The 19,731-nt window shown below is 47.1% G+C and overlaps 3 protein-coding genes across 7 annotated transcripts; 1 reads left to right on the top strand and 2 right to left on the bottom strand.

The window, feature by feature from the left end:
* Positions 1-68: 68 nt before the first annotated feature.
* Positions 69-818, bottom strand: LOC125953047 (glutamyl-tRNA(Gln) amidotransferase subunit C, mitochondrial). Its single transcript, XM_049682685.1, has 3 exons — positions 768-818; positions 396-704; positions 69-324 (listed from the first exon to the last, which is right to left on the bottom strand). The coding sequence occupies exons 2-3, from the start codon at positions 638-640 to the stop codon at positions 69-71; spliced, it is 501 nt and encodes a 166-aa protein (XP_049538642.1). The 5' UTR covers positions 641-704; positions 768-818.
* An 825-nt stretch (positions 819-1,643) lies between these two features.
* LOC125952959 (kinesin-like protein KIF2A) lies at positions 1,644-19,266 on the bottom strand. 5 transcript variants are annotated; one of them, XM_049682679.1, is made up of 11 exons: positions 19,148-19,266; positions 18,094-18,342; positions 7,890-8,164; positions 6,203-6,253; positions 5,158-5,338; positions 4,977-5,062; positions 4,329-4,834; positions 3,966-4,218; positions 3,202-3,870; positions 2,962-3,136; positions 1,644-2,888 (listed from the first exon to the last, which is right to left on the bottom strand). In XM_049682679.1, the coding sequence occupies exons 2-11, from the start codon at positions 18,140-18,142 to the stop codon at positions 2,755-2,757; spliced, it is 2,379 nt and encodes a 792-aa protein (XP_049538636.1). In that variant the 5' UTR covers positions 18,143-18,342; positions 19,148-19,266; the 3' UTR covers positions 1,644-2,754. The 5 variants fall into 5 exon arrangements, with proteins under 5 accessions (XP_049538636.1, XP_049538637.1, XP_049538634.1 ...); XM_049682680.1 differs by lacking the exon at positions 18,094-18,342 and adding an exon at positions 11,594-11,842; XM_049682677.1 differs by lacking the exons at positions 18,094-18,342; positions 19,148-19,266 and adding exons at positions 11,594-11,842; positions 12,649-12,767.
* On the top strand, positions 16,067-17,654 carry LOC125953031 (uncharacterized). Its single transcript, XM_049682684.1, has 4 exons — positions 16,067-16,590; positions 16,659-16,797; positions 16,889-17,162; positions 17,252-17,654. The coding sequence occupies exons 1-4, from the start codon at positions 16,383-16,385 to the stop codon at positions 17,564-17,566; spliced, it is 936 nt and encodes a 311-aa protein (XP_049538641.1). The 5' UTR covers positions 16,067-16,382; the 3' UTR covers positions 17,567-17,654.
* Positions 19,267-19,731: the final 465 nt, after the last annotated feature.

Genomic DNA, 19,731 nt, shown 5'->3' with positions numbered 1-19,731 from the left:
TTGCCCACAAAACTGATTCTACAAACCATGAGGGTGGGGTTAGGGCTAGAAAGGAAAGCGTTCCAATGTTAGTGGGCTATCGGACGAGAATTCTCTTGCAACTCAAGCGGTATATTCCCGGGTGGAGCCACAAAGTATTCCTCCTCCGTTACTGCAGCGTTCCGCAACACATCCGTCTGCAGATCACCATCGTTTACCACATCTTCGCGAAGCGAAAGCCTCTCTCGCTCCAGAACCGTATACAGCGGTTCGACACCTTCCGTGCCGATTGTTAAAATCCGCGAAGCAAAACCGATAGAATCTTCTAGTGTTTCTAGGGCGTCGCTGTAGGGAATAGCGTTAAAAAAATTATGTAACTAAGGCTTATCATCATTCAACCACAAGACATTCGGTACTTTGTTTCTAAGTCTACCAGCGAAAGACGCTCCAGTAGTTGCACCGTGTGACGATCAATAGCAGGCTTCGTGTCCGGTTCCTGCAGCGTCGGTAGGATTGACTCCGTCTTAGCGTAAGGTTGTTGGGGTACTTTCGTCGCGAACTGCAATTGTGATTTGGCCCAGTTGAACTGTTTATTGAAGTGTGAGCTTCCTACCAACGCCGAAGGTTTACACAGCGTGAAGATCGTCCAGCCACGAATCATGTCAGTACCGGTAGGTAACCACAGCAAGGTGTTGCTTAACGCTAGTATTTGCTCCAACACTCACCTAAAAATGAGGAGAAGGGAATAAATTAAGGAGACAAGATTCTTTTGCACTAATGCATCTTACACCTTAATATTATTTATTATTGCCTATTCCGGTGAGACAATACCTAAAGCGCCAAATAGACGAGCGTGCGATTGAGGCGCCGCAATGTCAAAATCCATAAAAATTGATTTTCTGTGGGCAAACGATAAAAACGAAATCTTCCACGAGGCGAAAACGATAAAAACGAGGCGATAATGAATTCGAAAATGAACCAAAATGAATTTGACGCCTGAGGCGTTAGGTTTCGCTTCACCGGAATAAGCACCTAAAATATGTGAGGATTGCAACCTACAAGTTCTAAGGGAAATGCCTATGCCCTATAAGCCCCCCCCGTCCATTCCTTTCTATCAAGTAAACAGCAATCACTCTACCCGATACAAATGAATAAAAATAGGATTAATACGGCAAAAAATGTAACCGGCTGGTAATTTTTAAGGTTGTTCATTGGACGCATTGCTAATACATTAACATTACGATGACCAATTGAAGCGTGGAAACCAGCACCAACATAAAATACACCAGCGTAACGGACTCATCTGCATATATGAATAATTAAAGTTTGAGAATATAATGTTACTAAAGCCTATATGGCTTGTATGTATACTCAGCAATTAGACGATCTTCACGGGTCATCTTGCATGCTTTTCGTCATACGGGTACAGCAAAATTAAACAGCCGATAGGACCGTTGCGCAGGTAAACACCAAACTGCCAAAATCCAACCACTATCGGCTATTTGAAATGTTGTTTCGACTAAGAAGAGGAGAGCAACCCATGATGATGTTTACATTGTCCGAACCCCCCCCCCCCCTCTCCATTTCCCTCGCATTACCTGTAACAGCTCTTTTGGACACAGGAATAGCTATTATCGCAGAAGAGCTTTGGATAGAAAGTCTACTTGGTTGTTAACTTTTTATTTTGTATTAACTTACACTTTTGTCTAACAAACTTATGACTATTCGTTCAATTAGCAGAGAGAAAGCATAGTTATGCCCAAAATATTGTTACTTGTCCCAAAAGATAATCTATTGAGTTAACCATCTCTTTACCTCCTATATATACTGTTGCCATAGTTTTGTCTTTGATCTTATCTTCGCTCCACTATTAGTTTCGACTGCCTTTAACGTTAGCCTTTTAAATTATTGTGCTCTAAAGCGTTCGCCATCTTTCAATGAGGCGATCCCACAACTTCTTTACTGCCCAGACCTATCCGTCTTCTTTAGCAAGGATTAGCTGATGCATGATTCGTGTATCACGGGTTTTTTTGTACGTATGCTAAATTAAATCACCGCACAATTATTTTACTATAGCACTGTCAGTCATTTTCTAGTCATTCAAGTTCCACCCATTCAATGCAATTTGCATTATTTGCAATGCATTATTTAAAAAAAATACATAGCCACAATATATAACATTTTTCTCGTACAACCAACAATAAACCGATAGAAAAACAAGATAGATGGACAGATCAATAGTAAAGTCAGTAAAACAAGATACACAGAGTGCAGAAATTATCATGACTATATGCGCAGATAGCAATGATCATTACAGCGGCAACAGTTACTTGTGAACAACGACGATTTAAGCCTTTTTTGTAAGAAGATTAGTAAGAAGATTTTATATGAAGCATATTCGTATTGTAACTAGATGACATGAAGATTGTTCTATGTTGTGACTAGAATTCTTTATAAATATTGCATTTTAATGGTGGTGTCGCAGGCTGCCCCAGGTAGCCTTCCCTATTGACTGAGAGCAACCGTCCGGGTCTGCTAACGCTTAACAGACCCACCGCCAGCACAATTTCGAGTCTGTTAAACATTAACAGACCCGATGTGTGGAATGCTTAAGCGTTAAGCGTAAATGTTTTGGCATTAATTTTTACATTTACGCTAGAGTTTACGCTTCATCTGGCCACGGCTACTTAATGCGCAGATGGCAATGATCATTACATCGGCATTAGTTTCTGTATCCGCTAAAATTAAGACGAAGCGGATAAGGAAAATTTAGTTTTAGTACTGATGAGCTGCTTGCGATGCCATCTCCTCCTGGATCAACATCGTCTCGAACTCCGACAATAAACCGCTCATCATGGATGCATTTTCTGTTAGAGTGCTAAATAGGTTCTTACAGGCCTTAGCATACGCTGTAAAGAGGTAGGATGAAAATCAGTTGAGAAGAGAGAGCTTAGCATTGCGAGACACTGTGGTGACACTTACCAAGCTGGTCGCAGTATACTGTGTTGGCTAGATTTAATAACTTCCGTGATTCTTGGATGAATTTTTCTATAAACTCGTGCACCCGCTGATGATTATCAACAACTTCCTCTTCCTTTTGTTGCAGCTCTGTTATGGTTGCGTGATGATTAAAGGCTTCCACTGACATTTCATTGTCCTTTAAAGTACGTTTACGACCCGTGTTAATGTGTTGCCGTGAATCTCCCGCACATGCATACTTACGTTTAACGCTTGTAGGAGTGCTGAATCGTTTTCCAGTTCATCCTCGTTCGCCTGCTCACCGTTCGGGGTCGGGCCACCGGGGTTGGCGGACGGATCGATCACCACCAGCTCCTTGACACGATTCGCGTAACGAAGTGTATTGAGTGTGTGCTCGCAGGACGACATGCCCGGCGCAATCATCGCTATCATACAAGTTCGACTTTTTTCTCCCATGAAGGAATCACGCAGTACCATGGTTAGCGTGCTACCCCGAAAGGGAAGACGAGTCTTGCGGCCACGGGCTGGCACATGAAGCGCACGAATACACTCCTTCAGAGCCAAGAGCGACTTGTTGATATCGGAACTCTCCGAGCGAGTGCGTTGGTCCATTGCAGACGTGTCCGCACCCCGCTCGCTACCGGCCAGGTCAATGAACGAGAATTTTCCCCAGATGTCGGACGGTGGCGAGTTTGGGACTCGCAAAGTAAGTGAAAAAATTGCATGCGAGCGCGACGAGTTGGCATTGGCGGTAGTCTGGCCAGACGTACGAACACTGTTGCCAGCACTGATGACAGCGAGTACCTCTTCCACCGAAGTAACCTCTATCTCCTTTAGTCCGACAAGCTGTACCTGCTTCTTGCCGTCTTCGAGAACCCGGAGTTTCAGTTTGTCTGCCATCAGATCAAACACCTGGTTGTGAGGGAATACACGAGCAGATACGGTGATTGCGTTTGCAATTCCTGAGCCCAATCTATCGGTCCTCCGCTCCCAACTGGTTTGCTTACCTTTCCGCTGTAGATTTCATAAAAACTAGCCGTCACAATAAAATGATAATCAACGTACTGGGGACTGTGTAGAAGATCGAACATGTCTTTTGCCGCGAGCGCGTAAATGCCGTTCTTGCAATTCTGCTGTCCCGTTCTGCCGGTGAAAGTGCCCGCCATAGTGTGGGTCTTGCCGGAACCGGTCTGGCCATAGGCGAAGCAGGTTGCCATTCCACCATCGAACACCGATTGCACCAGCGGCTTGGCCGAGTAGCTAGAGAACCAAACAACCACCGAGAGTGACGTTATTGACTGTGCCGGATACTAGTTCGTTGGAATTGTTTGTTAAAAAAGGGGGGGGGGGGGTAGGTTAGATACACTTACTTGTATACAGCCTCGTTCGAGCATGTTTCGTCGAAAACGTAGTCGAAGCGATACTTCTGATTTTCTAGATACTTTGTCAGGTCAACCTTTGCTTTTGGTTCGTGCACGAACAGCGTCTCCGGGTTAGGTACACAGATTACATCAATATCCTTGCGCGCCTTCTCCTTTTTGCTGAGCGGGCGCTTTCGCACGCACACTGTGATCGGCAGACAGTCGACTGGCTGGTCATCCGTAAGCGGCCGAAATTCAATAGTGCTCTGGAACTCACGAATCATGTTTGCGAATTCCCAGTTCGGATTGCCACCGTCCTGGTTCATCAGGGCGTTTTTTTTTTCGCGCATCACCTTGAACTTGTCCCGCTGTCGCGCCCGATTCTCCTCCATCAGGCCCACCGAAACCACGCACGATGAGCGGCGGGGAACGGAGCCGCTCATTGCTTGTATACCGGAACTACTAGCATTGGATTGCGACTGTTGAGCACCAGTTGTCCCGCCTGCTGACACCCTCTACACAATTTGGAACAGATGAAAATAGAGAGAGAGAGAGAGAGAGGGAGAGAGAGAGAGAGAGAGAGAGGGAGAGAGAGAGAAAAAAGACATAAGTGTCCGTGATCTAGCTGGTGCGTAGAAACGTGGGACGCTTCCTTACCAGTGGCTGCCTCTTATTCTCAATAGGCTGCTGCTCCGTTGTTCGATTACCATTTGTCGTCGCCTGTCGTCTTTGCGTATCTGCGGCTAGATGGGGGTATAGATTCGAACGCATATTCTCTTTTAGCTTTAGACATGGTATTGGCTTTGGCTTGATAGTTGAAGCGTTAGGAACTGCCTACCTTGTGTCGATCGTTTTGCTGCCGCTGCCGTCGAGGATGGAGCAACTAACCCAACCGCTGCCGTCGAGGGTGGAGTAACGACTCCAGCCGCTGCCGTCGAAGGTGGAGCACCGGCTCCCGTCCCCAATGTTTGACGATTGGCCATCAGATTCTGGAACCGGATCACCGCTTGTGTCGGGTTCTGAAGAAATTCACAGATATCACAGCCACCAGATCCATCCGGAGGGAGAGTGTGCCAGCAATATGCATATGTTGTATTGCCACATTTTTTTTAAGGTAGAACCATGAAAGAATCCAGAATAGAACAAAAAATCATTAGTTCTTATTAAGGCAGGTGCATGTTTGTTGATATGAGTAAGAGAACGTTATGTTCACAGTAGCTTTAGTGTAGTGAGTATAGTAAGTAGAAATTTTGATAACAGTAAACCCAAAGGTAGATTGTCCATTTGTGATTGCGACATATTACCCTCCCGACAGTTCTTATAGAGAAAAGGGCATTTTCCTACAGGGATTTGCCAGGCAGGTACTGCAGGATGAAGGAAGGATTGGTGATTGTTCCGTCGGTGAGCGCAGTGCAAGCAAACGAAAAATCAGAAAAGAAAATCGCTTGAAAACAGAAAACCGAATAATAAGAAAAAGAGAGAAGGAAATATAAAGAAATAGATGGATAAAGAAAAACGAGGACCCAATAACCTGTCCCTAGCTACTTACGGATCCATTATACCCTTACCACACAAATCAATAACCTTGTAACACCCGGGTGCAAACAGAAAATGCTGGGAAGAATTATTGTTGGGCCCAGTAACCGGAACAGGATAATCAGAAACAGACAAACCAAACAATAGAGCGCAAGGGCTCCAACACGGAAACAAGAGATGCACAATCAAAAACAATAAATCAAAAACACGCACAGCACAGACCATACAAGTAGTACAAGTGGTGAAAATGGTGTGTCATGGTATGTGGTGCATAGAGACCTCAATCCAATTGTCTAGTGCAAATGATAAGAAAAAGGAATGTGGTGGGCGAATGAGGTGGTGCCTACCCTTTGCTCGTCTGTTTTCGTATCCTCATCATCATCGAAGGAGGTCGATCGCTAGCGAACGGATCACACGGAATGCGGATACAGAAACGGTCGATTGGTGCGATGGACCAGCGGCATTTAGGAGTCCGTTTGGTAAGGGTATAGCAGAGCGTAGAGGGGGTGAGGGCCAGGAGTTAAATGCATATAAGGAAAACAATAGAGGATAGAAGTTAGAGTGTGTGTGTGTTAGAGAGAAAGGAAGAGAGAGAAAGATAAAGAAAGAAAGAGAGAGAGAGAGAGAGAGAAATTTATTTATTATTAATTTTGATGTCATCTTTCGCTTGATCCTGGAACGTTCTGATAATAAGGAGGGCGTTCTTCACAACGCCATCAATGTGACATGCTGATGCTGGATTGGATTCTTTGTTATTCATGGGAACACCACGGTCCATAGAGTGAAAATATGTGTGCCATTACTAACCAATAGGTCTCGATTGGACTGCCGGTTCGTATCGTACGATATCACATCCGAAACATCGGTCTGTATAATCGGTACCATCACCAGCGCCGCCGCAGCAGCAGCTTTCTGTCGCTCCTCGTTGTTGTTTATGTCTTTGCCCTTCAACAGACGGTGGAGCGGTCCACCATCACCGTTGAAACCGATTTCGAAAAATATCGGAAACATCGCTTGGAGAGCACAAACGCACACGCAACCGTTGAATAGAAAGTTTTTAGTCAAGTGCAGCCACACTCAGATACTATTCCGATTCCCACCCAGTTTCCAAAACGGTTTCCGGTGACACAGACGATGCAAACACGTTGGCGCTGCGACAACCTCTAATTCACGATTGTGCGCGCCCTGTTGCTAAATAGTGCTCAACTAGGAATCGTGGAAAAGAAAAACGTGAAGGGTTCCTCGTATATTCTCTCATACCCTTTCTTCCTCGCCACCATCACGGATTTCCACGGATCAAATCAATGGCGATTGCTCTTGGCAACAGCAACGGCATCAAGCATTCTACAACAGAACGGAGCGATAATCGGAGCGGAGCGGAGATATAAGAGCTCCAGTTCTGATATATGGTATGGGTGGCGGATTGACGGATACTAAATAAACAGCAACACAAGGAACCAATAACTGCAAAAAAAAATCCAAACCCAAGCTCTAAAAAAACAGATAGTCACGAACAACCATCGTTAGGTTACAATCCAACCAAACTATCCCCACACCCACCCACAGCACAAATCTACAATCGCGTTTAGCTGCAGCATAAACAGTGACGCGGCATCCGGTCACCGCATGCAGCAGGATAGTGAATCGCGCAATCGTGGTTCCCGTTGCTGCTAAGGGTAGCAGTCGAGGGGATTGTTGCTATGGTACAACGAATCAACAACGACACGGACGTTATGCGATTCCCAAATACGAACTGCCAAAGGACGAAGGCACAGGGGCGTGCGGTGGAGAAATTATCGACAAGCTGCTGTCGCTATTTGGCTGGCTGGGTGGCTGGCTGGCTGGCTGGCTCGAGATGATACGCAATTCCAGCACACATTACAGCAAGGCGGTTCGCGGTTATGGTTACTCGGCTTATCCCTAAAAGAGACTAATGGAAAACGGACTTCCTACTGCAAACCGAGAAGCTCATGGCCTTGCAAAGGCAAGCAATAAGACAGGCGAAGAGGGACCCGCCCTGGCCTGCCTACTTACACGATTCACCGGGTTCATCCTCGGTGGTGGGATCCTGCTCTCCCTCTGCACTTGCGGTCTGTCCTCGGTCACTGCGCGCCCATCTGTCTGCCCTCGGTCAACGTTTGTTTTCGCAATCGGTGGTTCGACAATCGTCATGAGCTGTTCTCGATTCAGCTCCAGCAACATGTCAAGATCCATCTCTTTCCCCTTCGTCTCGCCACGCTCATACCATTCCACTGTAACTGAGCGGGAGTCCTGGTGGACACACGACACCATAGCCGAATGTATCCGACCTGCGCCGGGAAGAGGGGAAAAGAGAGAAATAGTGAGTAAATCAACCGTTAGTTCTGGTGCACTATATTTAACTCGACAGTATTCGGGGGCCCATATAGCCCATTCGCGCACTCGATCGCTTGCCGTCGTCCGATTACCCCTGAAAATAGTAGCTCTTTCTTTTTTTCTTTCTTTTTCTCTCTCCCTCTTCTCTCTCTCTCTCTCTCTCTCTCTCTCTCTCTTTCTCTCTTTCCCTCCAGATCATGCACTTTGTAAAAAACATGTAAAAGTAAGGCGAGAGGAGAGTATGGTATTACATTTCTTTTGACGGGAACAATGGACGCAACGCTTGACGATGGAACTCGAGTTGATCGTGGTCCCGGCGCATGATCGGGGAACAACAACACTGGTGCTGCTGCCGATGAGGGTATCCTCGGTGGAAGAGGTAGAGACTACCACCACCTGCGCTGTGTTAGCATCGGCCGCAGCTTCTGCTCCTCCCATGGCCGCTGGATTCGCTAACGGGCCTTCCGTCAAAGGTGATGGCAGGGCTGCTGGGGCTGCCTCGGATGTTTTTGTCTGACGCCGCGCCGCCTGTTCCTCCTTCCTGTGATGTTTCGCCGACGATTTGGCACCGAATAGGCTGCTGAGCTGTTTCTTGAACCAGCGCATGGCGACGTCACGGTGTACTGAAACGGTCTAAACAACTACCGCACAATAACCGCACAACTACCGACCGTCCGACCGATCCACCGACTGTCCTCCTGCTGTCTCTGTGACAGTTCCTTTCCTCCTTGTTTCGGCGTGTGGCGGGTGCTCTGTGCTAACTGAGCTAAACAACTTCACGCACTGTACTGAACCTTACGTACTACCCTCCGGAGACCTAGAGCGTCCCTCGAATTCGTCTGCACCTTCACCACCGATTCGATATTCAACCCACTCGGTCGTTCCCACGGCACGCTCATTCGTTCTCGCTCTCCCCTCCATCAGGCTCTGTTTGCTCTGTGGTTTTAGTACATTGCTCTATCTCCAGTGCTCGCGTGCAGTGTTGCCTTGATAGTGCCGGACTTTTCTACCTGGTTTCCGAACCTACTGCATTATTGGCCAAACGAGCGCGCTCTCTCTCTCTCTCTCACACACACACACACACTAGGGGTTGTGTATTGGGTCACGGCCGACTGCCGCCAAATGGGAGGGTGGAGGTCGCAAATGGTGGTGGTGCTGGTGACCGTGATGACACCGATGGCGAATCAATCGAAACAAAGCACTCCTTCCCCCCCCCCCGCCCCCTATTAGCCCACTGCATCCCTTGGGCTGAATGGACCGTTCGATCGCGGGTGATCATCTCATCTTGATCGGCAGCAACAGCGAGCGCACACCATTTCGGTCGTCCAGCAAACATCGACCAAGCGGAGGTTGGCAACATTTTCGCTCCGGAGTACAGAAAGGAAGGAAGGGTGGGTGGATGGGTAGTTCTCCAATTGATCGAACCGTTTAAGAATTGCTATCGCTCGGCCGCCAACATCGCACGTGGCACGCTGCGGCATTCGATGCGAGTTGATTGGCCGTACAAAGAGCTGGAGTCGTGTGACATGAGGTTTGCTTCCTCGATCGTCTTCCATCTTTGGTGACGGCGTGCATCTGGTTAGGATTTATGCGGTTTAACCTCAAGTTCCAATGGCCTTTGTACAATGGCCTTTGTAGGCTCTCTCTCGCAAGACCTCAATTGGATTGGTGCGCTGCTGTAGCGGAAGTGCATCAACAGAAGCAGCGGCAGTAAATGGCTTCTATTGCGACCTCTGATATGACGAATAGCAATGCCTGAATATACATTGCCAGCAACCACATTGGGCTAGCGGCGATCCTTTCGATGAGCCCTGACAAATACACCCAAGGCACACAAACACACCTGCACAAACTCATTGCGTATCGCTCGGAAACCGAAGCATCAGCACTCTACTCTCGGACCGCTCTGGGGGTCGGTATCTGTGGTCTCGACGTGGGTGGATGAGTGGGGAAATCATGTCCCAGCTGTGTTTGATCAATAACCGTAAACCGGAACAAGGGAGGAGGGGGTGGAGGGGGGGAGTGGTTTAGTGGCAGTGGTTTACACTGCTATAAAAGGAGAGAAAAATGAAATGGTGCGGGGAGGACGAAAATAGTATTTTCTCTTTTTGTTGCAACAATTTACCCCACCTCCGTTATGGCTCCGTCACCCAAACAACGTGCTTTCATAGTTTTCTTCTTCTTCTTCTTCTTCATCTGCGTTGTACTAACTTTTTGCAATCTTTTTTGTGCTACATTGATTTTGCCACTCAGCGAGCAAGTGCTCTCTCTCTCTCTCTCTCTCTCTCTCTCTCTCTCTCTCTCTCTCTCTCTCTCTCTCTCTCTCTCTCTCTCTCTTTCTATGCCACACGATATTTAAATTGAAACCCGAGATACATACACACACAGCCATAGCAAGGCCGAAAGGGCAGCTGCGACCTTGACCGACGCCGTAGCCATGCAAACATGCGCGGCATATGCGTGGTATGGGCTCGGCAATAGCTGCAAAATCAGCCTTGTCTTAGGAGCAGCAAGGGGCTCCTGCAAGGGGACCATTAGTTACGAGCACCGATTGTGGACCACTGGCCCGGTGTTCCGGACATTTGGCAGCAGCAGAAAGACTAGCAATACCGGGTGACGTCCTGAGCTGGTCCGGCCTTCAGCCACCAAAGAAGCATCAGCTTTAATGACGCATACCACCATCAATCTGACGTGATGTTGACGATTGCAACCTGGGCTCGGTGCAAGTGGACGCACATATCCCAAAAGACGCACGCTCACACGCAACGCAACGAAGGGGTACCGGAAACACAATTCGAATCATTGAGATAGAGGAAGAGGTAGGAATAAAGAGAACGAGGGCGCGAGCGAGAGATAGAGAGAGAGAGAGAGAGAGAGAGAGAGAGAGACAAATAGAGAGAAAAGAAACGCGAGGAGGTGCACATAGTTGTTGCTGTTCGTCAGCTCGCCAGTTCGGGTTCCGTTTGTTTTGACCGCTGAATCGTTTCACTACATGTGTGTTTACGCAGTGCGTGGGCCGGCTTCCGTCACGCTGGGGATCGGAGCCAGCACACCACATAGTTGATGATTCATGCAGCAACCTTTAGCACCGATGGAAGGGAACGCTATGGATAAAGGGGGAAGGGCTCAGTAGACGAGCCATAAAGAGGGATAACCCCGAGTGTTTAGCACCACTCGCCTTTAGACAAGCCCCATAAACGCACTAGTCGCTGGGCAAGTTAATCAAGACTTCCTCTCTTACAGGTTTACACAGCGGCTACCGCAAACCCGATTTAACGCGCAACACTTGCGTCAAGCGGATCAGCGAATCATATGCTTGTGGTGATGATGGTGATAGTTGATATGGGTGCGTTTAAAATGGCATAAGGACTCGTGGAACTTACCGTCACTACGCATGATGTTCACGATACTGCCTTGTTCAATTTGCGCCATATTGAGAATAATCCAACGGATATAGGAACAACTAACGAAGTATCCAGCTCCGTAGGCTTGCTCCTGCTGCTCGTTTGATTGTCAATTGTGTGTGAGATGAAGTGATATTAGCAGACCAATCACAATGTTTAAACTATATCACAAGTACACATGTAACAAGATAGATGATATCGAAGCCGTCGACCAACGAACAAGTTGTTCTGGAAAGAGAAAAAAACGAGAACGAAAATGAACTACTGAGGTCTAGCTAACATAATTTAGCGACAAGGTGCAGTTGAATGAGGATTTGGGCAAATTTAGGGAATGTGATCGTGATCGATGTATATGGGATATATGGCGATATCAATTTGATAGTTGGGAAAGGGTAGTCCTAGTGTAAAGGATTGCGCGTCGAGCTTCTTTGGAAGCCATCGCTGGGGAGAATCCCTGTTTTCGCGGCACAAAAAGAGAAGCGCAACATCAGCAACAAGCAAGAACAAGCCTCGTGTAAAATTGTACAAAACCCATCTTTTCACAGTGATGACGAGCCCCCAAAGGACCTCACGATCACCTACTTGTCAGCATACCATATGCATGATTCAGCTGATGTAAAATTGTGGAGAAAGGATTTGTCTCCGGCACCTCCGGCAAGTAAGAACAACACGCAGCGTACAATTGTTCAAAAAGGATTTGCCACCAGCGATGACGTTCCTCTAAAGCAGCTGGACACAAAAGCCAGCGCGACGGAAGAGAGAACAAGTTTCATGTAGACTTGTAACTATTTTTCACTTGAAAACTATTGTTTCACAGCGATGGTAGTGCCAAAGTAACTAGCCGACACCTCGACTAGAAAACACCCCAAAAAAACAAGCGCAAAAAATGTCGTATACTGGGAGGAAGCCTGAAAACCCTCTTAGCATAGCACACTCTGGACAGTCCTAGCCTATTGTCTCTTGGGTTTAACGAAATACGGGAAGGCTGTAAAGAGGACGCAGGCATTATGTTCACTTTATCCTAGTTTACTAACCTCCTGGCCTGCCTGGAAACACTTAAAAACGACAATGCGCAAACACTCCCACTTCCAAACAAGATTCAAGAGAAACTGGAGAAACTGAAACTGCAGCTGCTGCTCGCTCTTCCGAGTTGACAGCGCGGATAAGCTGCTCGAATGCAAAAGGTTGGTCCACATGATGCGACCGGTAGAGGAGGGCGCGATAAGTATCTTAGTTTGAGCAAAAGTCGCGAAGTCGCAGCCGAGCTGTCTGACTCTAGCGAGAGCAGAGGTTTGATAGATTTGCTCAAATTCGTGAAATTAACTAGGAAATTCGGGAATCATTCAAAATCCATAAATAACTATCAAACATAAAATTCAATATGACGACGAAAACCGTGCTATGACTTACCCTGTGTGGTTTAAACACCTTGATTCGAGCACACTATTATTGTTTACACAGCTGCTTTAACTACTTGAGTGTAACGGAATTCGCATTGCAACCATATGGCTGCTTTGTGCGATCATACCTCGGTGAAATACTGTACTTACATCTACAATCAAAAGCTGTTCATCGTTGTTTGTCTTCACAGCGTTGTACTCTGTTTGAGCTAATCTTTGGAGCTAGCTAATTGGCGTTTAGCAATATTTTTTCAATAACTTCATCGATCAATTCACTTTCGATTGAACTTTCTCGTTAGTAAAATTACACATCCCTGCCATCACTAACAAAAGGCTAAACAGTTTATACATATTTTCAATTTATTATATAAATACATCATTGCGCTACTACATGGAATAAGAGCCGCAGTAGGTTTTGTGACGTGATAGCAAAAAAATCCTTCCGCAATCTCTATCTCGTCCTATTATTGACAACCTCAGCATCCTATTCTTGGCAATATTCCGAAGCTTAATCTCGATGCTTCGTGTTTTGAATGCCGACAGGGTGGCATTCTAAACTATTTTTTTAATTTGAAGATATAGCTGAATGTGAATATACTGAATGAGCTCTTGAGTGGAAGTATTGATCGATGGTTTGAGTTCTAGGGACAACCGGATAAATCACCGGATTAGTCCCATTAACCAGTTCCAAACTGTAGTATCCCTGTTCCTCAATAACTTATACTTGCCATTATGATATCCATAGCTATTTCCGCTAAGCTTGTGCTCCATTTAGTGAGAAAATCACACAGAACTCTACTACGAATGTTCTAAATATAGTATCCTAAATATTTGCAGCAGGAATACAGTTCAATGCAGGATAAGAACTCATACTGTTTGTTATACTATGCAATCGACTACTTCACACATGTATGAATTCGTTCGTCTTTTTATTTGCATACATTTCGCTAAAGGCACAATACTCTCCGCTGAATTATCTATATCAACCGTGCCAGTTGTAGTCAAATTTGCCTGTTTTTGGTTTATATACCTTCCAATAACTTTAACAGCACACTGAAACGATCGATATCTTGTCCATGAAAATCAAAATCTCAAAATTGTTTCCATGTAGGCGGGCTGATTGTAGGGCACGCAGCGACACGCGACCGTGTGCTACCTATCCGAGTTTATCGAATTTCTATTTGATTGATCTTGATTTAAGAGGAAACAAAACAGATTGCTATTCATCGGTAGCCAATTCGCTGCCCGCAGCTCATTTCTGCTGATCGCTTTTCCTAACCTAAGCAAATAATATAGTGCCCAATTCGCTAACTATATGTTACGGACTCTGTTGCACCACCTGGATAAACAGAAGTGCAGCAGAAGCAGAGGAAGGCAACAATCAAGTAACGGCTTGCTCAGCCTCCTCCTCGGGTTGTCGAACGGATTGATCACAAGCAGCTCCTTGACACGATTCGCGTAACGAAGTGTATCGAGCGTGTGCTCGCAGGACACCAAGCGAGGCGCGCTTTCGCACGTATACCATGATGGAATTCCCAATTCAGATTGCCTTCCTGGTTCATCAGTGCGTTTTTTTCGCGCATAACCTTAAGCTTGTCCCGATTCACCTCCACCAGACCCACCGAGACCGCGCATGATTTGTAGCGGGGAAATGAGCCACTCACTGCTAGAGTAAATGAGAGAGAAAGAAAGAGGGAGAGAAAGAGATAGAGAGAGAGAGAGAGAGAGAGAGAGAGAAGTAGAAGGGATGGGGGAGGGAGGGGGTGCGGTATAGGAGATCAACATAAGTGTCCATGGTCAAGCTGGTGCGTAGAAACGCGGGACACTTCCTTACCGGTGGATGCCTCTTATTCTCAATAGTTGCTGCCTTTGCTCGATTACCATTTGTCGCCGCCTGTCGTCTTGGCGTATCGGCGGCTAGCTGTTGGTTTATATATGAACGCATATTAGTTTTATTGGATGCAAAGTCGGACACAAAGCAATACTAATCGTCATCGACTGCTGCTTATTGCAATCGAAGCAATATCATCCCTTTGATCCTGATCTATCCTCATCATTGCGCACACACACTAATCAACGTATAAAGAGACACGTGCGCTCAGCTCAGAAAGAGCAAAAGTCGCACAATCGGTCGCTGGGCTCGACGTCTCTGCCTTTTTGACCTTATTCTCTTCTCTCACCAACCAACAAACCAGTTCCTCAACCCCTTCCCCCAAAAGCAACAAACCCCTCAGAATCCTAACAGAACGCCTATCGCTTCCAGGCTCCAGAGGCTGGCGGCTATGATTAAACGCAGCAGCGAATTATGATACCCCCGGTATCCTCGTCCACGCATCTCCTACAGGCAGGAATGTCGCTATACACGACATGCAGGACACCCACACCAGTGCTGCACGATATCTGATACGCCTCTCGCTCGGTTCGGCTGATTGCGCCCGAACTGTAGTAACATCCTGTGTCCTTAGCACAGCCTTTTCACCTCTCTCACTCCCCCCCCCTCCCCATCGGCCCACCCCACAAACCCAACAACCTTTCCCAAACAAACCCTAAAATCGTGCCACCAAACGATACAGGGCGTGTCTAGAGAGCAGTTCTCGTCAAAGATGGATGCCCTAGATCTCCAACCTGCGCACGAAGCAAGCACCAAATTAAATAACGGATTTTTTGGGGGACGATTGATTGCCGGGCCGTGTCTGACCGGGTGTCTTGTTTTTGGAAATCTGGAACAAAGGCTCGGAACCACGACGGAAATCAACTCCAATCATCACCGCGCCCACTCGCCTTTGTGATCCCGGACGAAACATTCCCGTGACTTTCTACCTCTCTCCGACCTCCTTCCTCCTACCCTCTTTACTCCTATCGCTAACCCTTAGTGCCACACAGAGCGACGTAGAAGAACCGTTAAACCGAGACCGTCGCCACCTCAGCCCCATGTTCCTGGTAGAACTGCCAGGCCTGGAGGGGTAAAACCTGTTTCACTGTTACGAGGTGGCTCTTCCTGCTTTCGCTTCAAACCTCTGGACATCGGCCGAAAAGTGTATAAATGATAGCGCGAGACACCTTTTCGACATCAGAGAACAATCGCATCGGGTCGTGACTACGGCGGGTTGTGGTACATGCAACAAAGCAATCTATCGGTGCATTTCCATCGCCTATCACGCGAAGATCACACCACGAGCCGTGTGTAGGCATATAGCAATCGTCCGGGTGTATATGTGTGACTGAGTGAGTGTGTGTGCGTGTGTGTGACCAGTGTGTTGCAGTGTGCCATAGTTAAATCCAAAATAATTAGCACGTTGTCCTTTTTGCCCGTGGAAAGCTAACTCCTCCTTGCCGAATTCGCAATCAATCGCACCGCCAAAAACCGAATGTCGATCAAAGGCGGGCAACACGGCAGGGGGAAAGGAGTAGCGTCGCGGGCGATGCTTCTGCTGCAGGTGTTGGTGCTCGTCGCTGCCTCGATCAACCACACGCATGGTGCAGACCAAGAATCGGCACCGACTGCTGTCGTCACTGTACCACCGTCAACCACCACCACCGGTGCGAACCCTACGGATGAACCGTTGGCCTTCGATGGTAGGTGGATGTGATGGATGGACCCAAGCCAATGCCGTGCTAAGCTAAGTGCAAGCTTTTTCTTTTAGTGCCGAGCGTGGACAAGTTTTTCGCCGTAGTCCAACGTCAGCTGCGGTGCGGCTATCCGATGTTCGGTATCCCCTCGCTGGTTCCGCTCCGGCTCAGCTATACTTTCAAGACGTCCTTCGACTTGCTGCAGTTGAAAAAGTATGTCCGAGGGAAGGGGGACGATTTGCCCATCCTAACTATGTACATAACTTATACCCCCGCTTGTCTCTGTTCTCTCTCCGCTGGGCAGGATCAACATTATTGCTTCCAACTTCACCATCCACGGGCTGAATGAATTCAGCTGGGAGCCGGCTAGGTCGCGATTCACCCGTACCATGGCTACCGTACCGATCACCTTCCCGAATATCACTGCTTTTGCCAATACCTCGCTGAACGGAGCGAACGGGACCTCATTCGTGCAGCTGCGCAATGTCACGGTCCGGCTGAACGCGACCTACGAGGAGGCGGACGATTTGCTCTACGTCACCGATCTGACCGGTTCAATTATCGTCGGCGATGCCAAGGTAGCACCGTAAACCGTAACGCCACCATTACCGAGGCGCTAACAATCTGTCGTCTATCTTCCTCACCTTTTCATGACCCCACTCCCCAGGTAAAGATAGCTTCCCTATTCCCGAAGAGTGCGAAGCTGAGCAAGATATGGAACAAGGCGATCGGTAAGTCGCTACCAATCCTGGTGGAGTTGTTCAACGGAGGCAAGCTGAAGATCGAGTACCTTAGCCGGCTGCTTAGTGGCGCCAAATTCTATGCGATGAACACGGTTAACAACGCACTCAGCACGTACAGCCTCAACTTTGATCGCCTGGTCGAGGCGCTAAGCAAATTTGCGGACGTGACACCCGACTCGCTGCAATGCATCAGTGCGGATGTTTCCCGGGAGTACCCAATTCTAGACGAAACCTCCTAGTGGTGCAGACTAATAAAGCGATTTCGAAATAACAAGACGCAAAGTGACGGTGGTACTGGTGCGACCAGAGCACTTACAAATCCTGATAGCCCTCCCCTCTCCCCTTTGGGCTCCTGGTCATGTTTCTATCCCGTGAGCTTCTAAACCTTAAATTGGGTATTGGCTTTAGACTTGATAGTTGTAGCGTTAGGTACTGCCTACCTTGTGTCGATCGTTTTACTCTCGCTGCCGTCGAGGATGGATCAACTAACCCGACTGCTGCCGTCGAGGTTGAAGCACCGGCTCCCGTCTCCAATGTTTGACGATTGGTTGTCACACTCTGGAACCGGATAACCGCTTGTGTCGAGTTCTGAAGAGAGTACCACAGCCAATAGATCCATCCGGAGGATGTGTCAGTAGTATGCGTATGTTGTATTGCCACGTTTTTTAGCGTAGAGTTGTGAAAGAATCCAGAATAGCAAAAAAACCCTTAGTTCTTATTAAGGCAGGTGCCTGTTGGTGCGTTTAAAAGGACTCGTGGAACTTACCGTCACTACGCATGATGTTCACGATACTGCCTTGTTCAATTTGCGCCATATTGAGAATAATCCAACGGATATAGGAACAACTAACGAAGTATCCAGCTCCGTAGGCTTGCTCCTGCTGCTAGTTTGATTGTCAATTGTGTGTGAGATGAAGTGATATTAGCAGACTAATCACAATGTTTAAACTATATCACAAGTACACATGTAACAAGATAGATGATATCGAAGCCGTCGACCAACGAACAAGTTGTTCTGGAAAGAGAAAAAAACGAGAACGAAAATGAACTACTGAGGTCTAGCTAACATAATTTAGCGACAAGGTGCAGTTGAATGAGGATTTGGGCAAATTTAGGGGGTGTGATCGTGATCGATGTATATGGGATATATGGCGATATCAATTTGATAGTTGGGAAAGGGTAGTTCTAGTGTAAAGGATTGCGCGTCGAGCTTCTTTGGAAGCCATCGCTGAGGAGAATCCCTGTTTTCGCGGCACAAAAAGAGAAGCGCAACATCAGCAACAAGCAAGAACAAGCCTCGTGTAAAATTGTACAAAACCCATCTTTTCACAGTGATGACGAGCCCCCAAAGGACCTCACGATCACCTACTTGTCAGCATACCATATGCATGATTCAGCTGATGTAAAATTGTGGAGAAAGGATTTGTCTCCGGCACCTCCGGCAAGTAAGAACAACACGCAGCGTACAATTGTTCAAAAAGGATTTGCCACCAGCGATGACGTTCCTCTGAAGCAGCTGGACACAAAAGCCAGCGCGACAGAAGAGAGAACAAGTTTCATGTAGACTTGTAACTATTTTTCACTTGAAAACTATTGTTTCACAGCGATGGTAGTGCCAAAGTAACTAGCCGACACCTCGATTAGAAAACACCCCAAAAAACAAGCGCAAAAAATGTCGTATACTGGGAGGAAGCCTGAAAACTCTCTTAGCATAGCACACTCTGGACAGTCCTAGCCTATTGTCTCTTGGGTTTAACGAAATACGGGAAGGCTGTAAAGAGGACGCAGGCATTATGTTCACTTTATCCTAGTTTACTAACCTCCTGGCCTGCCTGGAAACACTTAAAAACGACAATGCGCAAACACTCCCACTTCCAAACAAGATTCAAGAGAAACTGGAGAAACTGAAACTGCAGCTGCTGCTCGCTCTTCCGAGTTGACAGCGCGGATAAGCTGCTCGAAAGCAAAAGGTTGGTCCACATGATGCGACCGGTAGAGGAGGGCGCGATAAGTATCTTAGTTTGAGCAAAAGTCGCGAAGTCGCAGCCGAGCTGTCTGACTCTAGCGAGAGCAGAGGTTTGATAGATTTGCTCAAATTCGTGAAATTAACTAGGAAATTCGGGAAACATTCTAAATCCATAAATAACTATCAAACATAAAATTCTATATGACGACGAAAACCGTGCTATGACTTACCCTGTGTGGTTTAAACACCTTGATTCGAGCACACTATTATTGTTTACACAGCTGCTTTAACTACTTGAGTGTAACGGAATTCGCATTGCAACCATACGGCTGCTTTGTGCGATCATACCTCGGTGAAATACTGTACTTACATCTACAATCAAAAGCGGTTCATCGCTGTTTGTCTTCACAGCGTTGCACTCTGAGCTAATCTTTGGAG

The sequence above is a fragment of the Anopheles darlingi genome, chromosome X (genome assembly GCF_943734745.1).
Source record: "Anopheles darlingi chromosome X, idAnoDarlMG_H_01, whole genome shotgun sequence".
Lineage (NCBI taxonomy): Eukaryota > Metazoa > Arthropoda > Insecta > Diptera > Culicidae > Anopheles > Anopheles darlingi.
Note: the sequence above shows the minus strand (reverse complement) of the source record. Positions and strands in the feature narration are given on the sequence as shown.

What these genes read in the sequence shown, in the direction of transcription:
- LOC125953047 (XM_049682685.1), bottom strand. Translation starts at nt 640, where the DNA reads ATGATTCGTGGCTGGACGATCTTCACGCTGTGTAAACCTTCGGCGTTG. An exon ending in CTGGTAGACTTAGAAACAAA is followed by an intron (nt 325 to 395) that starts GTACCGAATGTC and finishes TATTCCCTACAG; the next exon opens with CGACGCCCTAGAAACACTAG.
- LOC125953031 (XM_049682684.1), top strand. Translation starts at nt 16,383, where the DNA reads ATGTCGATCAAAGGCGGGCAACACGGCAGGGGGAAAGGAGTAGCGTCG. An exon ending in GACTTGCTGCAGTTGAAAAA is followed by an intron (nt 16,798 to 16,888) that starts GTATGTCCGAGG and finishes TCCGCTGGGCAG; the next exon opens with GATCAACATTATTGCTTCCA. An exon ending in TTATCGTCGGCGATGCCAAG is followed by an intron (nt 17,163 to 17,251) that starts GTAGCACCGTAA and finishes CCCACTCCCCAG; the next exon opens with GTAAAGATAGCTTCCCTATT.
- LOC125952959 (XM_049682679.1), bottom strand. Translation starts at nt 18,142, where the DNA reads ATGGCGCAAATTGAACAAGGCAGTATCGTGAACATCATGCGTAGTGAC. An exon ending in AGCAAAACGATCGACACAAG is followed by an intron (nt 5,063 to 5,157) that starts GTAGGCAGTTCC and finishes ACCCCCATCTAG; the next exon opens with CCGCAGATACGCAAAGACGA. An exon ending in AGAATAAGAGGCAGCCACTG is followed by an intron (nt 4,835 to 4,976) that starts GTAAGGAAGCGT and finishes CAAATTGTGTAG; the next exon opens with AGGGTGTCAGCAGGCGGGAC.